The sequence below is a fragment of the Equus asinus genome, chromosome 29, assembly GCF_041296235.1.
Source record: "Equus asinus isolate D_3611 breed Donkey chromosome 29, EquAss-T2T_v2, whole genome shotgun sequence".
NCBI classification, from domain to species: Eukaryota; Metazoa; Chordata; class Mammalia; order Perissodactyla; family Equidae; genus Equus; species Equus asinus.
This window is the reverse complement of record NC_091818.1, coordinates 21,666,594-21,687,359: the sequence shown is the minus strand read 5'-3', so window position 1 is coordinate 21,687,359 and position 20,766 is coordinate 21,666,594. Positions and strand designations below refer to the sequence as shown.

General features: G+C 38.2%; 1 protein-coding gene across 1 annotated transcript in view; it reads right to left on the bottom strand.

The window, feature by feature from the left end:
- MPP7 (MAGUK p55 scaffold protein 7) overlaps positions 1–20,766 on the bottom strand; it is a 240,700-nt gene that overhangs the window by 9,590 nt on the left and 210,344 nt on the right. The window contains exon 13 of the mRNA XM_014859082.3: positions 7,045–7,125. Within this exon, the coding sequence (XP_014714568.3) occupies positions 7,045–7,125 (81 nt within the window). The remainder of the gene's footprint in view (positions 1–7,044; positions 7,126–20,766) is intronic.

The following is a 20,766-nucleotide window of genomic DNA, read 5'->3' as shown; positions in this document are numbered from 1 at the left end:
ATAATGATTTCAGTGATAAAGATTTCTTATTAAAAATCATAAAAACAAGAAATCTGTGAAATAATATCTTTAAAGTACTGAAAGAAAGGATAGCAACCAAAATATTCTTCAGGAATAAAGGCAAAATAAAGACCTTTTCAGATGAAGAGAAACTAACAGAATTCATCAGCAGATCTGTTCTAAAAGAAATATTCAAGGAACTTCTTAGGCTGAAAGGAAATGATAAGAAGGAAACTTATATCTTCAGAAATGAAGAAGGAGCAACAGAAAGAATAAATAGTTGAGTACATATAGAAGTCTACTGTTTTCCTCTTAAGTTCTTTAAAATATATATGACTGTTTTAAAGTAAAAGTTATAGTATCTGGTGGAGTTTTCAATGTATGATATAATACATTTTAACAACTACAAGAAAAAGATGGGACTAGGGAGTAAAAGGACTTATAAGATTGCAAGTTTTCTGTACTTTATGGGAAATGGCACAGTTAATTTTAAGTAGACTGTGAATGATTAGATATATGGATATTATAAACCATACAGCAACCAGCCAAAAAGTAATGCAAAGAGATATAAGGAGAAAGACAAGAGGAAAAATGAAAATGGAATGCAAAAAAAATTCAAATAATTGTTTTAAAAAGGTAGAAAAGAAAAAAAAAGAAAACAAAAAGGATAAACAGAGAATCATAAAATAGCTTAAATTCAATCATTTCCATAATTCAATAAATGTTTGTGGTCTATATACTCCAATTAAAGGCAGAGATCGATAGAATGGGTAAAAAAAGCCAGACACTAGTACATGCTGTCTACAGGTCTACAAGAAAGACACATTAAATATAAAGACATAGATTAGTTGAAAGTAAACAGATGGGAGACAATATACCATGTAAACAGTAAGCATAAGGTGGCTTGAAGTGGCTACTTTAATTCAGATAAAAGAGACTTCAACGATGAAATAACACTAATCTACATAAACATTTTCTGCAAATAGGAGAATTACTGCTTTACTCACTTTATGATAATAGTACAACCCTAATAACCAAATCTGACCAAGACTAGAAAAGAAGAAAATTACACAACAATATCCACCATAAATTTAGATGGAAAAGTCCTTAACAAAAATATTAGCAAGTCAAATTCAACAACACTTTTTAAAAACATACTATATCACAACCAAGTAGAATTTATCTCAGGAATAAAAGGTTGGCCTAATGTTTGAAAATCAGTAGAATTCACCATATTAACAGAATGCAGGATGACACACGATTACTTCAATAGATGAGGAAAAAGCATAAGAAAAAAATTCAACACCCATTTATGAAAAAAAAAAAAGTCTCAGCAAATTAGGAATCACAGGGAATGCCCCAAACTAATAAAGGGCATCAATGAGGCAACATCATAGTTCATAGTAAAAGATGGACTTGTTTTCCCCTGAGAACAGGAATGAGACAAGTCTGCCAAATACTATCACAAAAAATAAATCGAAATGGATCAAGACCCAAATGCAAAACCTAAAACTAGAAAATTTCCAGATAAAACTAGAGTCTCTTTGTCATCTTGAGATAGTACAGGATTTTTAAATAGAACACAAAAAAGCACAAAACATAAAAGAAAAACCTGATAAACTAGATTCTGTTAAAATTAAAAATGTTTGCTTTTTGAAACACACCATTAAGAAAGTGAAAAGGCAAGCCACAGACTGGAAGAAAATATTTGTAACACAATTATCAGATAAAGGATGCACGCCCAGAATACGTAAAGAACTCTCAAAACTCAAAAATGAGACAACCTAATTTTTAAAAATCAGCAAAAGATTTGAATAGACAGTTCACCAAAGAAGATATATAAATGGCTGAGTCCACAGAATGGCATCATTAGTCATCAATTACATACACACTGAAGTACAATGAGATACCCCTAGACACATATTACACTGAGAAAAATTTTACAAACTGACTATACCAAGTGTTGGCAATGCTGTGTAGCAACTGGATCTTACACACACTGCTAGTGGGCTGTAAAATGGTGTAACTACTTTTGAAAACAGTTTGGTAGTTTCTTAAAAAATTAAATACAAACCAATCATATGACCCAGTGATTCTACTGCTACTTAATTTACCCAAGAGAAACAAAAATAGATGTCTATCAAAGGAGTTGAATACAAACTTCATAGTAGCTTCATTTGTAGTAGTCAAAAATGGAGGAAAATCCCCCAGGTATCCATCTCCAGGGAAATGGATGGATAAACAAACTGTAGTATTTCCATACAACGGAATACTACTCAGCAATGAAAAGGGATGAATTATTCATCTGTGAAACAACATGAGTGAATCTCAAACTCATCATGCTGAGTCAAAAAAGGCAGGCAAAAGATAATTTGGAACATAATGTGTAATTCTATTTACACAAAATGCCACATGATTCAAACTAATCTATAGTGACAAAATGCAGATTAGTGGTTGCTTGGGGACAGGGGTGAATGGATGGATTACCAAGGGCACAAGAGAAAATTTTCTGAGGAGATGGAAATATTCATTATGTTGACTGTGGTGTTTTCACTTGTGTATATATATGTTAAAACTGATCTAATTGTACATTTTAAATATGTGTAGTTTATTTCAATTATATTTCAATAATGTTATAAAAAGAAAAATATGGAAAGTGGGAAAAAAGTAATGCAATACAAAAAGTAATGGATTTATAAAACCCAATTAATTTAAATTATATCCAAAATTTTAATTCCCTTCTCTTTAGTTAGCAAACATATTTTAATACAACATTCGGATCTCCTGGAACAGTTTTTCATACTTCTATGGGTGGAGCACCAAGAGGTCATGCTGTCGTTTATGGAATGTCACATCCTTTGCAGGAACAGCATGAAGTACTGATAAATTTAATTCTACCATAAAAGCTAAGAATGAATTTCACAGCAGAAAAATAGACCTAAGTGTATACGCATGCATCCAAGAATATGAATATGAAAGTGTATATAACATAACGTGCATCCAAGAATATGAATATGAAAGTGTATATAACATAACGTGCATCCAAGAATATGAATATGAAAGTGTATATAACATAACGTGCATCCAAGAATATGAATATGAAAGTGTATATAACATAACATGCATCCAAGAATATTAAATTAGTGTGCTGCCTTGCTTTGGAGTTTAGGATTAACATTCATTTATCACTTAACTTTGTTGTTGTTTTTTGGTGTTCTTTTAGCAAATAGTAGACTTAAGAAAAATGTATTGCTGCAAATCAAAACTGAGAATTTTATGTGTATTAACTTGTTTCTCATGAACTGAGAAAAGGTTGTCTTTACTCAATTGTATGAGAAACCACAGAAATTGTATGAGAAACCACAGAAAGTGATTAACAGCTGGGGTTCACAGAGTGCCCAAATTCCAGACTGCAAAGATTTCGGAATCCATCAGGTATTTGGTATCTTCTGCAATACTTTTTGTTTACTACTTTAATTTACTGAGAGCTTCTTTTGAAAGACTGGTTATGTTAACAGTCATTTAGCTTTACTGATGATAGCCTATGGCCTATGACAACTTGCAGCCTATGATGATAAACAATGTTGATGCTGCGTATCAAGGATGAAATTACCCATAGAGAAGCAAAGAGGCAGAAACAGGGGCTTTGGCCACCACTTTTTTTCTTTTTTGGGTGAGGAAGATTGGCCCTGAGCTAACATCTGTGCCAATCCTCCTCCATTTCGTATGTGGGATGCTGCCATGGCATGGCTTGATGAGCAGTATGTAGGTCCATGCCTAGGATCAAAACTCGCAAACCCCAGCAGAATGTGTGAACTTAACCACTACGCAACCAGGCCAGCCCCAGCCACCACTTTCTTTAAAAGCAAGTTTGAATGTTTAATATGGCTATACGGATAATTTTAAAAGATCATGTCATTTGTTCAGCCATTTTAGCCCAAGAGCAATAGCATTTACCTGATTTAGCATCCTTTTTAATAGTTTTTAAAAACTGAAATAATTATAGATTTACAAGAAGTTTCAAAAATAGCACAGAGAGGTCCCGTGTAACCATCGGCTTGCTCCAATGGTAACATCTTCCATGACTATAGCACATATCGAAACCAGGAAATCAATATCAGCAAACCACAATTAACTAAACTACCCAGTATTTCTTTTTAACATTTAAAAACCTGAAGTATGATATACAGACAGAAAAGTTCACGTCTAAGTTTGACGAACTGTCACAGATCGAATACACCCATGTAACCCAGCACTCTAGCAAGAAGCAGAAAATCGCCAGCACTCCAGAATCACCCTTCCGATCCATTTCCTCAAGATTTTCAACAGCACACATCAGCATCGCTTTTACTGTGTGTATAAGAATGGAGTCATACTGCATGTTGCCTTTCGTGTCCGCCTCCGTTCGCTCACCATGATGTTGTGGGGTTGGTTCGTGCTGCTGCGTGCAGTAACAGATGGTTCGTTCCGCACTGCGGTATTCTGTCATTGACTTATCCAATCTGCTACTCACGGGCACTCGAGTAGTTTCCAGTTTTGAGCTCTTATGAAGGCTTCCAAGAAAATCTGAGTATATGTCATATGCATTTCTGTCGGGTGTGTACGGGGGTGAAATCCCTGGGTTATAAGGTATGTGTTTGCTCAGCTTTAGTAAATATTGCCACTCAGTTTTCCAAAGTGGTTGCATTAACTTACACTCCCACCAGGAACGTGTGAGAGTTCCACTGCTCCACATCTTTTTCAACTGACTCATTCTGCTGGATATTTAGTACAAGTTTTAGAAAGGAGAATTAGAGAGTTAAACATCAAGCAGAATACTGGTGGTACAACCAAAGCAATAATTTTTCTCCCAATAATCAAAACTCTAAAGTATTTTACAAAGGAAAACAATCTAAAATTCCGCAATTGATCTTAGAATGTATTCTTCTTTATTAATTAAATCGTCCTGAGTTGATGCTATGGCTGTGTTTTCCAAACATGCTTGATGATGAATCACGGGCATGAAGCTATAAATCCAGATTTTCAGGCATTCTGTCAGGTCTCCCGAAGGAGAATCTCTCTGGAAGGCCTTGGAATCTTTTCAAAGAACCCCGAGAGATTCCTTTTATCAAGCAAGTCTGGAAAGCACTGCTATATGGGAATCTTTTGATATGAACGCCTGTTTAAAAGTGAATCAGAGTGGAAAATTACTACTTTGGGAATTTCTTTGGAGAGTCCCAGCCCCAGAAACTTTCTGGATGTTGTCAATTTCTGTAAAAACTTCAGAGGGAAATATCATTTTAATAGTTGGATGAATTAAGCCCAAAGTACCTGGCCCTGGGTCCTTGAGTAATATCAAAACTATGATGAATTGAGGCCGTCCCAGCAGCATAGTGGTTAAGTTCGTGCACTTTGCTTCAGCGGCCTGGGGTTTGCCAGTTCAGATCCCGGGTGTGGACCTACAAACCACTCACCAAGCCATGCTGTGGCAGCATCCCACATAGAACTAGAAGGACTTACAACGAGAATACACAACTATGTATTGGGGCTTTGAGGAAGAAAAAAAAGGGGGAAGACTGGCAACAGATGTTAGCTCAGGGCTAATCTTTCTTAGCAAAAAAGAAAAAAATCTGAAAAAAAAAAAAGCCTATCATGGAGGGTTATGTTTGACAGACAGTCTTATTGATATTTATCATCTTCAAAAGGAAGATGGGCTAACTGGGCTGCAATAAAGAGAATGTGCAGTTTGAAAGGATTTGTCTAGTGTTAGACAGGAGGAGGAGCATGAAAAGTGGTATCATAAAACCTGGTTTCGAAGGCAAGGGCAGCCAGCGCTTACGGAATTCTGATGAAGTCAAAATATTCTTTCTACCTTCGTTTCCTTCTCTGTGAAACAGAGATAGCGCCCATCTTATACATGATAGCACAAAATAACTTCAGGCAAATAAAAGATGAACACACAGAAGAAAATCAATAAATGCATTATTTTCCTTTGTAATCTGTTTTTTCCATCCTCTTTTGTAATTGCTCACCTGTAAGCTGAACAATTTTTTGTAAAATTTTCTAATTACCTGTATATTGCAATTCAGCTTTTATAAGAGAAGTGAATAATTAAAGTAAAAAAGAAAGAAAGAAATGTTTAATTCCACATTTTCCTTTCCTTTCATCTCTGTCGGTGGAAACCAGCACAGTCCTATAACTTATGGTTGAAAATGATTACAAACAATGATTTGGAAAAAGGTAGTAACAAGGAGTAACTTGAAGTAATAGAAAATTATAATTTTAAAATAAAGCTGAACTCTTCCAAAACTAGAGAACACTGCTAAGGGCAATATACAAACGATGTTTTTAAATAGTACTAAAACCACTTGAAAAAGCCAACATTTCAATTTACTCTTTTAGATGACTTTCTAACATCAACATATTAAGTAGTCAAATGGCATTTATTCTGGAGATCAAAATGCTTCCAGCATCACATTTCATTTGTAAGAATGCCCATGAAAACTACTTTTCTAAAAATAGACCTAATTCTGTGTACTGAAAAGAAGCTTCCCCTATTTGGATTATATGGCCACGAAAGGCCCATTTAACACTATCTGCCAATTCCTACATATAAAAAGTAATTAAGAAAGGTTTATACTGTAACAAGCCTCCTTCAGCTCCTTCAGTGGTATGGTCCTTCTAACCTTAAAGCTGGTGAAAAACTCTGAAAAACATCGGCACTTATTTTACGAAACAGAATAGACTTTTATTTAGAAGAAAACTTATAAATAATAATTTGATGTCATATGTATATTAAAATTCACCATAAAAATCTGAGAGTAGGGAAGCTGGGATTAACAGATATCCTGCCAATGATCTGTGTGATCCAGGGCAAATCCCTAACTCTTTTGTCTCCGTTTCCCCCTCGGTGAAACGTAGATAATGTCACTACATCCTTCATAGGGCTGTTCTGAGGTCTAGACAGTGAATGCTCAGAACAGTGCTAGGCATCGCACATGCTGTGTAAGTGCTAGCAGTCATTATTAGGGCAATCGTAACAGCGTCGAATGGTACAAAACTTACGGGGCACTGTCACACCGTAGTGTTGTGTGTCGCTGATCAGCAGCTTTCGTTTCAGTTCATTCAAACCTACTCCTACAGGACCTGAAAAAACAGGATAATACAAACTCATTACTCAGCAAAACACCATATAAATATTTCTGGAATTGACATGAATCCATAAGACAGACTGAAAACATGTATCCAACTTTACATGCATCGCAAGTAAAGAGGTTCTCTCTAGTTAAGCTGCCCATGAGAGGGTGGAGTTCTTTTGTTGATTTTTCACTTTTTAAATCTCCACCTTTCCATTAAAAAGATTAAAAACATTTACGTTTTAAATGAAACACCTCATGAGTATCTGAGCACATTACCAAGTAACGGTATGCAGAACTTAAAAAATACGTGCATCTAAAAAATTAAATTGCACAGTATGGGAAGTGATAATTTCAGTTTCAAATGTTTTTAGATCTTAATAAAAGAAAATCTTGGAACCTTGATTTTATTTTAGCTGCAAATCTAATTATGCATTTTAAATATGCAAAACCACCAGCACATTTACATTTGTCAAGACCCTCTCTTAAGCACTGGAACACTTGCACAGACCTTACATATTTAAATCAATCAACACATACATACCAAACACCTATAATGAACAAGGCATATAGTAAATGTGGTGGAGAATAAAAGATGGTAAGTGAACTCTGCTTTCAAAGAAAGAAACTGGGTTGAGAGAGTCAGACTAAATGATTAGGAGACTGGGGACGAAAAACAAAGAGCAGTTTCAAATGTGAGTCTGAAATCAAAAGTCAGAGGGGCACAAACCCCAAATGGCCAGCTTCTCACAGCTCTGCCACCAGGGTCTCCTTAATGATGGTGTCTTGCAGTGGGCAGAACACAAGCCCTGGGGCCAGATTGCCGTGAGCTGCATTCCCATCTTCATGACTCCCCCATCTGCTGATACTGGATGCTACAGTCTGAATGTGTGTGCCCCCCCTTCAAAGTCACATGCTGGGATGCTATAGCCCAGTGTGATGGCATTAGAAGGTTTGGCTTTGGGGAGGTGAGTAGGTCAAAGGGGTGGAGCTTCACAACTGGGATTAGTGCTCTTACAAAAGAGATCTCAGGCCAGTCCAGTGGCCTAGTGGTTAAGTTCAGTGTGCTCTGATTTGGCAGTCTGGGTTCGGTTCCAGGGTGCGGACCTACACCACTCATCTGTTAGTGGCCATGCTGTGGTGGTGGCTCACATACAAAAAAAAAAGAAAAAAGAGGAAGACTGGCAGTGGATGTTAGCTCAGAGAAAATCTTCCTCAGCAAAGACAAAACAAAACCATTAGTAAACAAATAAAAGAGATCTCAGAGAGCTCCCTAGCCGCTTGAGCAAGGAGAAGTCTGTGACCCGGAAGAGGGCCCTCACCCCACCATGCTGCCACCCTCATCTCTGACTTCCAGGCTCCAGAACTGTGAGAAATAAATTTCTGTTGTTTATAAGCCTCCCAGTCTGCAGTATTTTGTTATAGCAGCCTGAACAGACTGAGACACTCAATAAAATATTTGAGCTTGATTAGGCTTCATTCTAATTCTAAAAGTAATTATGAAATAAGTAAATAAAAGTAATTATGTTCCCTTCCTAAGAGGAATAAACAAAAACTTATACATAGTGCCTAGCACAGAATCCAGGCATCTGAGTGTCATTCTCTTGCCAACTTCCTCTTCTGAGCTTTGAAACGAACAAGGTTTTAGGCTGGACAATGAAGAACATACCGGTGGACAGAGAATAGCAGTGTGGGCATGCCGGGCGGAGGGAAAGTGTGAGCAAAGATGAACAGGCAGGAGCTGGGGACTGAGCCTTCCTTGCTCTAACGCCCCTCACTTTGTGAAAAAAAGACCTGTCCCCCTGCTGGTCACTCAGTACACCCTTTTCCTGTCCTCGCACTGCTGCAAAGTACCAATTCTCTCACACCGTCCCCTGCTTCTCTAAGACAGTGGTTCTCAACGCTCCCTTTTTATAATCAATACTTCATAACATCTCATTTATATCCTGAAATAGAATCATAGCTAATATAGCTTATTAGTACATATAATTCCTCCCTCCAATTAAAATAATGCCCTAACTGTAACATATGAAAAAGAATAATTTATAATAAAACAATTTGTATTTCAATATGTAAATACCTGGGCATGACTAGAGAAAATGATGTCAGATGTTTGCACCTATTTATAATAAATAAGTTTGGATTTAAAAGTAACAAAAAGACCAGGAACCATTCTGTACAAGAAAGTACAGGAAAATGAAAGCCCAAGGGTACAGGTGAACATCAGAATAAGGACTAGCAACTGGACAGAAGGAACAGATGAGACTTACTGGAATAGGATAAACAAAGAGGGAAAGAGCCTGCATTGAAAAAGGAATAACGTGTCAAGACCATCAAATTGAAGAAAATAATACTGTTGCAAATGACCTGTACTTTGCACATAAGGGTGGTACAAAAATAATTCCCTATGGCATGGGACAGTGCTTCAGTGTCACAGAAGGCAGATCTCTTATCTGGAAACCTCAGCACAGCTTGAGTCATCTATTCAGTCCATGAACGTCTAGCACACACCTGGAAGTGATGTGGGGTGCAGGTCAGATTTTTGCTCCCTAGAGATGTCAAGTCTATGTCCCTGGTCCTCTCGGCTATTTTGATATTTTAAAAAAGTACTCTTACAAATGTCCATAATTCTCCCCAGTGGGCAGTACTGTCCCTGTCGAGAACCGCCGCTCTAAGACCTTAGCACCTGGCTCTTGTCATTCTCTGCACCTCAGTCCTGCCAGCCTCTTGGGTAACCTCAACATCCATGTGAATACCACCCTTCAGAAGGCCAGCCTCTTCCTTCCCTGAATTCCTGACCTCTAGGGACCGTCCCTTCTACTTCACTTTGACCACTTAGTGGGTAAACCTAGACTTTGCCGTCACTAGGAGCTATTTCACTCCTAAAATATTAAATTCAAACTTTCCACTATGATTTCAACCTCTGATCCTTTTAGATCTGTCACTCAGTTATCCCTCCGTCACCTATTATCATAAGGACCTCATGTGCTTTTCTTTTCTTTCTTTCCATCCAACAGCCCTTCATGTCTTCACTTCCATGGCCATAATTCTCCCACTATTTTCCTAATATCCTCAAATTTCTAATGCATTGTCCTTTCATCACACTTCCAAGGAAACTTCCAGTCTAAGAGCAGTCCAGTAGCCCCTCTCTACTTCCACATCTGGACTACTGAGAACAGAAAAACCATACAATCCTGGAGCAGTAATGACATACATTCATACTCTCCAGCAATTATTCTATGTTTTCCTTATCAATTCTATTTCTTAGACCCTCGTATTGTTAATTTCAGTCCTCCATTCTCTTCTGTCCTCACACCTGGGAGCCTTCTTGTTACTTCTCTCATGTACCCCTATAATCAAACAGTTGTCAAAGGCTGCCAATTTTACCTCCTAAATATCCTTCAGATCTATGATTCTTGACTGACACTGGTGCCACACTAGTCCAAGATACACCATTTTTGCCTCCTTTCCTGGAACAGCCTCCTAATGGCTGTCCCACATCTGCTCATCAGCCACTTGAATCCGCCATCACCCAGCAGCCAGACATCTTTTTAAGGCGCTATTCTGATCTTGTCATTCCCTCGCTTAACATTCTTGGAAATGTAGTTTCCAATGGCTCTTCCACAAAAGATTAAAATCTTTACATGGTTTATGAGGCTCTGCGTGATCTGATCCCTGCCTCGTCCTCCTGCCCCAAAGCATTTACTCAAGCTCTCCCCTTCACCTGAAGCCCCAGGTAATTCTGATGCGTCTTCGGAGCTCAGCTCAAACAGCTCTTCCTCCAGAAAGTCTCTCCTGAGCCTGTAGAGCATGTTTCTCATTTTTATGTTATCAGAGCATCCTGTACATCTTCCTCACACTATTTAAATATCATAATTAAACAGGGGCCAGACCAGTGGTGTGGTGGTTGAGTTCATGCACTCCACTTCAGCAGCCCAGGGTTCACAGGTTAGGATTCTGGGTGTGGACCTACACACTGCTCATCAAGCCGTGCTGTGGCAACGTCCCAAATACAAAACAGAGGGAGACTGACAGAGATGTTAGCTCAGCGACAATCTTCCTCAAGCAAAAAGAGGAAGATTGGCAACAGATGTTAGCTCAGGGCCAATGTTCCTCATGAAAAAAAAATATGTATATATACATATAATTAAATAATTGGATAATACATTATTTAATGGCCTGTCTCTCCCACCAGGAGGCACAGTGAGGGCAGGAATCATATTATGTCATTTACCAACTCCATAAAGTAAGTCCTCAATAAAAATCTGCTGAATGAGCCAAACTTCTAGTGTTACTATCACCACCTCAAGCTCAGTAGACGACCTCAACTACTTCAGAGAACTTAGAAGCCAACATGTGCAATGTCTTCAGAATCATTTTTATAAATGTATGCATCTAGACCCATCTAGCTCATATCTTCTTTTTTTTTTTTAGAGGAAGATTAGCCCTGAGCTAACATCTGCTGCCAATCCTCTCTTTTTGCTGAGGAAGACTGGCCCTGAGCTAACAACTGTGCCCATCTTCCTCTACTTTATATGTGGGATGCCTACCACAGCATAGCTTGCCAAGCGGTGCCATGTCCGTACCCGGGATCCGAACCCTTGAACCCCAGGCCACCGAAGCGGAACGCATGCACTGAACACTGCGTTACCAGGCCGGCCCCTGTACATACCTTCTTTAGAGATATATCTTCCAAGGTCTCTCTTGCTTCTGGCTCCTTCCCATCAGCACTTAAAATTAATAAACTCTCTCCTACCTTAAAACAAGAACAACAACAACAAAAACTCAAAGAAAACTTCACTTAACCCTGCTCTCTCCTCCAGCTACTGCTCGCTCCTGTCTCCGCCATCCTGGTTTAGGCTTCTGTCATTTCTCACCAGCGCCTCTTATTCTTCCTCTGCTGTGCACACAATCAAATGTAAACTCTATGATAGGTTTATACAGATCCATGTTGTGAGCTACACTTATATCTCTAATCTTAATTTGTGCCATTCCTTCCTTTGCACTGCACATTCCAGCTACATGAGAGTTCTCCTACTTCCTGAAATGTGGCAGGTTCTCTTCTGTGTTGTTGGGTCCCTGTCACATGCTTTTTGCTTTGGCAAGGACACTCCTATCCTCTCTTCACGTGCTAATGCTTGCTTGTTGTTTAGGACTCTGCTTAGATACAGCTTAGGGGATCTTCCCTGACACTTTAGATTTGGGCTGGGCACCGAGTTCACGTCTTCCCTGTACTTGCGCACTCTATTGTTATTGTTTACTTGTCTTTATCCTCCAAGAGACTGTGAACTCTGTGAAAACAGGGACGTCATGCACTTCTTCATCAACTGTTCCCCTAGCTGGCAAACTGTAGGCATTCATTAGTTTGTTTCATTTACTTAAATCATATTCAATAATTATGCTGTTATGGAGGTAAAAGTATTTGTTGAATGAACCAAAGGAGTGGAGGTTAAAGGAAAAAGCATCTGCTCCTAGAATGCCTGGATGCCATGGTTAGGTACCGCTCAAGGTCACTAAGAGAAGCTGGTGGAGCACACATTTGAACTTGTCTCTCTTGGCTCTTCAGATAAAGAGAAGCAGAAGGGAAGGTGATGAATTCAGCTCTGAAGAGTGAGTTTAAGGGAAGGAAATCTATCTACCTAAACTCAGCTGAGGACTGCAACGTAACAGAGAGGCCAGGGCTGGGGAGCCCGTGTGAATGTAGTCACATCACAGGAAAACTGGAGACTGCAAGAAAAGACGAGGGCTCTGAGGGAGAGGAGGAAAGTGAGAAGCATTGACTGTCTATGAAATGCCAGGTACCACGTAGGGGCTGATGTATTTTACCTACTCTGAAGTACAAAAAATATTTAGAGTAAGTTCTAAAACTCACTCTTTAAAATAAACAGAAAACAAACAAGAAAAACCAGTGGTATTACAACGGAACAGTATTCTATGTACAGATGACACACACTCAACTATATATGCTTGAGGAAAAAAATGGAAGCAAACAAAACAAAACACTAAAACTTAAATAATGTGTCTTGGCCTGCCATGACCCCCCCAGCCACCTGGACGGAGAGGGGTGAGGTGAATTGGCAGGTGCCAGCTCTGGAGTGCTTCCCAGAGTGTGCGATCCTTTGCTGAGTGAGACTCTGCATCTTTTTTTTTTTTTCCCTTTCTTCTACTACCTACGCCAGAAAAAACACAACGATTTATTTTAACTCAGGAGGAAAAAACTAGGTATGTTTGAATTAGTGGGGAAAAGTATGCTGTCTCTAATGTGATACCCTTAAACTTGACTATATTCAATACAGCCCTTATATAATTAAACTCTGACTGGTGAGCTTGCTTCACTGCACACTCATGGAGAGTGCCAAGCATGTTCAGTGGTAAATGATTTTATTTGGAAAATTTCCCTCTAGATGAGGTTATTTAAGGTCATCATCTTCAAAGGTAGGAGTGTCCTCACAAACAGGTTAAAATAGGAGGACCATTTCAATCATCGTCCCTACACAATTGTCCGTGGGCCTTACAAACAGCATTTTCCCTAACAGAGCCTTGGGTCCTTCTGCCATCCACAGTGGTGAAGTTCTAGTTTCTCCTCTTTACATCTTGACCTTACGACCACAACTTAGAGCCACACTCCTGTATCTTTCTTCTCTGGTTAGGAATAAGTTCACAACATTTTCAGTTGGCTGGTTTGTATCTAGAATACAAAATCTATTTACACTGCAGTCAGTTTAGGGGTGCAAACAGACTTAGGTTCACTTGTGGGCCTCTGCAATGGGATGCATTCATTTCTCCTTCAATATATACATTTTTACCACAATTGAGGAAATACTTTTGTACATATGTATGTAAATAGGTTACTCCAAAGTTTGTTTTCAGTTTTTCAGTTGTGCTTGTTAATGCTAGAGAGAAGCAGAGATTATAACCTACATAGCACACATTTAAATCACAGAAAATAGGTCTTTGGAAAAATAATGATGATGATGACACAGTGAGGTCTCTCTATGTGGCAGGCATGTGTTACGTGGGTTACACCCACCATTACTAATCCTCAGAACATCCCTGCAAGAAAGGCATTATTATCTTCACTTTACAGATGAGAAAACTGAGATGAGGAAAGGCTAAGTAATCTCCCAGAGGTCACAGATCTGGAGTGCAGCTTAATTGGTATTCAAAAGCCCGTCTGTCCTAATAAAGGTCTGCATTCTTTCCATTCTACCTATCATCTTATCAAAAGAATGCAGATAAAACATGAACTCAGGTGGTCAGTTGCTCTGCTGTCCGTTTATGGCTGTGATCGGTAACTTCACAGAAACTTTCACCCCATTCCAAGCTGCCCCACGCTTTAGACAGTGATGACTATCTATGCTTGTGGCATACGCAGTCCAGCTACAAAAAGTGGCAGAGGTCAAATCTGGCGATCTCCAAATTCACTCTGTGTAGAACCTCTGAGAAGTCTAAACTCGACTTAAGGAAGATGACGCACACAGGAGGTCTGGGCAACAGACGCTGAGCATCTCTCTTAGGATTGTTGATTCAAGACTAAGGAAATCAAACACAATGATGAAATGTAAATAAAAGCCAAAAAAGCACACTAAAATATCATTTTAGAGTTCATTAATTTGGAATTCAGGCAGTGAACTAAAGTTATGCTTACTAACTTTGAAAATAAAAGTGTTTCTATTCAAATCAGACAGGTAAATAGGTATTTATCTGTATTTCTTAATTTCATAAGAATTTTCAAAGTGACTTTGCATGCAAATTCTGCAAAGAATACAACCATGTGTATCAATCCCCATTAGTTGAAGTTCTCATAAAAAAAATGTCAATTGGATAAGATAATTAGAAAGGCATATTATTTTTAGTTACTTTTGTGCATTTAATTAGTAATTGCTTCCTGAAAGTAGGCAAATGTGTTGTATGTAATTTTATATAAAGGTTCATTCATTTCAGCTAAAGAAATATAGCCCATTTACGGTGTCAATAAAATGATGCTAGTAAAGTTTCTATTTAAAACTTTACATTTAAGAAAATATTCATGTTAACTAAACGCCAAAATGCTTTTATTTTTATCTTAAAAAGAAAGATTTAAAAAAAATCTATATGCAAATTCTCAGCCTTTATTTATACAGGAGAATTTAGACATATAAGACATCTTTTCCCCAAGTGACCCCTAAGTCTGTTGACATTATTGATTCATTATCCATGTAATTATGTTGAGTGTCTTCATTGCTCTATTTTCATATTTTCTTGTTTTTATTGCATGAATATGTATAATGGTGTATGATTTGTAAAAAGTATTTATATATGGAAAACAAGAAATACATCTTTCAAAATTAATTCATAGTTGATGCATAAAAAGTTTTCATTCTGTAAACATGGCCCCCCAAAATTGCTACTTTCTGAATCTGAAACAGACATATACAATTAAAAATCAAAAGAGGCTAAATGAGTGGAGAAAGTATTGAGGCAATAAAACCAGAGCCTACAACAGCACTTTGGAAGAATGCTTTAAAATATCAATATGACATTCTTACACCAAAAGAAAGGTTTATGGCCATGCGCTACAGCATTGTAAACTGAAGCTTCAACCATCTACTTGGTTGTGTGTTAATGAAGATCCTGAGTGAACGAATTTTTATTAGAATGATAAGGCATTACTATTGTGAAAATAATTTTATTGAAATCAATGAAATATATATATATTTTAAATGATACACATGTGGTCTACAAAGAATGAGCATAAACTAATTTTGATTTGTAAATGTCTGGCATAGAATTTAGTTGTAGTTTTTCTTATGGCTGATGAGCATCAAATTGAACTTAATAATGTAAATATAGATGGGTGGTACCTTAGACATGAAAGGACAATTATACTAAAGATTACAATGTTAATAATCTGTTATGAAAGAAACTTCTAAGAGACATACAGGTAGGTGGAGATCAGCCAAATTAGTTTTAACGTGCTATATATTTATGTAACAGTCATAATGTATTAATGATAAAATCCATTCTTATTTAGATTTACATCCAATATTAAATTATATATTGGAGAGAATCTCTTGCTCTGACCAAGTACTATTCACTTTTGCTAGTGATTTTTGTACATCTTGGTACAAACATAAAAATGGCATATTATGTGGAAAGCTACTAACACGGATGCAGTTTTCACTATGTATTTATCTCCAGTGTACCTGCACTGTTTAACATGCAAATTCTTCCACATTTTACCCTACATTTTTTTATGGTATTGGCCAGACTTGTTACTCTTACTATCCAGAGAAAAATATCAGAATTATGGGGTCTGCCATGAATATCCAAACTGCTTCTGTTACCTGAAAAAACACACTCATTTGATTTATTGCAAGACAAATCAAGTGAAATCTCTAGGTATCCCTTGGATCAGACACATGTTATAAAAAGTCCACTTATCATATTGTAGCCCTTCTATTTTTGTTGCTCTAGACCTAAACACAACCAACCTATTATACTTGACTCATAATCTTATAATGATCACATGAGTGGGTGGCTGGATTTTTGTCTTGGAGAGTTACAAATCTATTTAGAAAACTAAATTTAAAGTTCCCATGGAATCAAACTACAGAGAAAATATAGCAGCTTAGAAGTTCATAACAAGCCCTGATAGAGGTTCAGATTTTCTTGCCTCTGTAGCTTTCATAACAGAAGAAAAATGTTATTAATGAAGTATCCATTTATATGCTAATATCAAAAAAAAAAGAACAAGAAAAGAACAAGAAAGTGAGAAACTTGTTGAAAGAGCATCATTTTTTCTAAAGCCACTATTTACACTGGACTTATACAGACTGACGTAAGTACCTGTCTCATCTCTATCTCAGGGCTAAAACAAGAGTACAACAAAATTAAAAGGGCAAAATAAAATCATCCCTGTCTTCCTTAGCTAAGTAGAAGTGGGCGTGGATAACCTACTTCAGAATCTGTGCAAAAACGCGACCTTTCCAAGGAGGCGACCATGATGTCCAGATTCAAAATCGCGGACTCCTCATTCCCCCGAATCTGCCCTGCTTTCACTTTCTTCTACCACATTTATCACCATCTAACAGTTATAGAATTGGCTTTATTATTTATCATGAATTCATTCTGAATACGTTTTTTGTCTATCTCCTCCTATTAGAATGCAAACACCACAAGGGCAAAAATGTTTGTGTTGTTCACTAATGAACCCACGCACTTACAACAGTGCCCGGCACAGTCGGTTCTCCACAAAGATCAGCTGAGTGAACATGATTTTGTTTTACGCCCAGAAATTCAGCCGGAATATAAACATTTAAGGTAGACCAACAGCATAAAACGCCAACTGTGATTCTAATAAAGATCACGTTTACCTCGTATATACAAAGATTATAATTTTAAATCCATCACACGCTCAGAGATTCAACTATGACTTTTGAGTTTGCAGTTGTCTATATGAAACCCTCCAGAGCAGACCCATTTCTCCAAGCCTTCAATCAAAGTTCATCAAAAGCTACAGGAATGCTAAGAAACATATTCACATTTACGTTTTAGTTTTGACTACTTACTTTTGTCTCTGCTTTATGTGGGAGACTTTCTGTTCTGCCATAGTTTTATGGAAAAATGATGGCAGTCTTATAAATGTCTATTTATTGGAACTACCTCTGCAAAGCAGTCATGTGAGATTCAGCACAAGGAGGGCAGAATAGTACTTAATGCTCAAGCTAGAAATGTGAAATATATAGAAAGATTTATTATTAGTTTCCTCTTATGCCTCATAACCGGACAGAACAAGTCACAAATTGTCTCAGTATCCACAAGATGAATTTTTACTCTTCTATTAGCTTAAGCTCTGAAAAGTGTTTTAGTAGCTTTTTAACACCAAAGCTTTCTCTTTGCTCCCTCCTCTGCAAACACACACAAATTATTTGCTTTATTACTTTACTTTTCAAAAAGTCAGGTTTCACTAAAGATAAAACTTACGTAGAAAAAAGTACTAAAAGCCTGACATTTAGTTTTTACATACTTTTTGGAAGACACTTTTTTTTTCCCTTATTTTCTCCCCAAATCTCCCCAGTACATGGTTGTATATTTTAGTTGTGGGTCCTTCTAGTTGTGGCATGTGGGACGCTGCCTCAGCATGGCCTGATGAGAGGTGCCATGGCCACGCGCAGGATCCGAACCTGCGAAACACTGGGCCACTGAAGCGGAGCGCGCGAACTTAACCACCCGGCCACGGGGCCGGTCCCGGAAGACACTTTTAAATGCAGAAGGGAATATACCAGAAACTGTCACTAAGATGTTTTAGTGGCTAAAATGTGGCTTCAGAATAGTACCTTTACAAAATGAAGAGAAAAATACTTGTGATCAAGGCTCAATGTGCTCCATCGTCGTATTTTTGTCATGTTAATGACTTGGTCTATTTTAATTTCTTGAACTTTAAGTCCAAGAATAAAAATTATGCAATATTATGGTGTGAACACAGAGCAAATAACAGACTGTGTACCTCCTTAACAATATTCTACTAACAGTTTCCAGGAAAATACCATTATTCCCACTGGCTTTGAAAACAAATGGGGCCTGAGGAGGAGGATGATGCTTATACTCTTTCCATCTTCCTACACATGTCGTAAGAGCCAAGGTACGGTTTCCTAAGTATATGATTTTTACAATCATGAAAAGTAAGCAGTCAATTCAGGAACAATCCAGAATTTCCAAAATTTGAGCCTACTGCTTGATTACCTCTTTTAGATGATAAACTGCTAAATAATCTAATTAACTTCTAAGTGCTGTGAACACTGAGGTCCAAAATCAGCAGAAGCCTACTCATATCTGAACATTTCATGTTATACTGTTAACATTTTTAGTTAATATATGAGCTGCTTTTTATTAAAACCTTACTAAGTGCCAGGAATTGGTCTAAGTCTTTGCAAATATCATTTCATTTAACCCTCAAACAGACCTAGAAAGCAAGTGCTCTTATCCTCATTTTTCAGATGAAGAAACTGAAGTCCAGAGAAACCCTGTAGTATGCAGGTGTCACACAGCTACTGAAGAGCAGAACAGGATGGGAATGCAGCCTGCCTTTCCCAGAGGCCCGTTTCTTACCATCTACACTAGCCTGCCTCATGGGATGGAATAGATGGGGATTTCTCCAGGCAATGAACTCCAAACTTCTGATACTTCAGATGTGCCATACAGACAAGCAGAAAGGTTTTCTGAGCAATGACCACACAGAAGAAAGTGACTAACAGGAAACACTTTGGAAGGACAGTTACATGTACTGACCCTGGCTGTCACCAGATTCCACTATGGAATGTCCTGCTCCTCAGAAGGCCACAGCAAGGGTAAGGGTGGGATTCAGTAATTAAAAATTACATCATACAAGAAATTGCTCCAAAATAGGGAAATAAACTGTTAGGGGCTAAAGAGCTTCAAATAGAGTTTTTTCCTATAGGAATTTCAGAATAAAAGCTAAAAATAATAATAAATCAGTTGATCAAAACAGACAAACCAAACCTAAACTATCACTGAGCAAATCCTGAACAGCAGATTAAGACAAAACGGAAAGTTTTAAAACCACCATTATAACACGTGCATGACAAAGCACAAAACAGAAGTGTGATAAGAAAAGTAGAAAATCCAAATAAATTGCAGCCAGTTCACAACTGCCGACAAAGGAAGGTAATGGCAGCCGAGCCCATTCAAACAGAGCAACCAGGCTTTGCCCGAGTGTGCACAGTGCAGGGCACCTCACTACCTCTGCGTTATAACCGGTAGCAGTAGGTGAAAAGCAAAATGCACTCCCTAATTAAGCTGGGCCAGCAGCACCAGCATCACCTGGGAATTTGTTAGAAATGCAGAATCTCTGGCCTCACCCCAGGCTACCCAGCAGAAACTGCATATTAACAAGATCCCCAGGTGACTCAAATGTGTGTTAAAGTTTGAGAAGCCCTGGAGAAGGGGCTGGAGGCCAAGGGGAGGCGGAATGGCTCCTCCCTCTGGATACTCTGAGATTGTTTCTGTCTATGCCAGCAAAAAACTACTGAGAGGCAGCCTGAGATCTGAACACAGAGCAGATAGTGAGATCAAACCCAGAGCCTTTCGTGGGTGGCTGGGAGAATTACCCTAGGTGGGCTGCTGAACATGTGGAAAGACCAGGAAAATCAGCCTAGGATACTTTAGGAAGAGCTGGCGAATTTTAAGGAGAAGGAAAGTGAAACAGTAATGCCAGTACAACGAGGGCCATGCCTGGATAGCACAGGGAAGGCCGAGCAGAGCCAACAAGCTTGCTGACCTGACCCAGGGAGACCCAAAGTGGAAAGAGCCGGGCTGAGGCCCTGAAGGTGGGCAGGATTTATGTAAACAATGGATGCTCTTGGTACACTCCGATCTAACCCTTCACAAAATGTGGAGGTATGTGTCAGGAAAATGAGTGGATGGGCCCTAAATCAAAGGGAAAAAAAGAAAAGTAGGAAATTTGAGATCCAGCAAACAGTGTCAGCACAACCCTGATTTTACAGATTGGACACAATATTCCACAGTGAGATAAGAAAGAAGGTTCTGGTCTTGAACTGTTTGGGTCTGAATCAGCTCCAGGACTCAGCAGCTATGGGATCTTCAGCAAGTAACTTACCTATCTCTGTGCTTCAGTTTCTTCGTCTGTAAA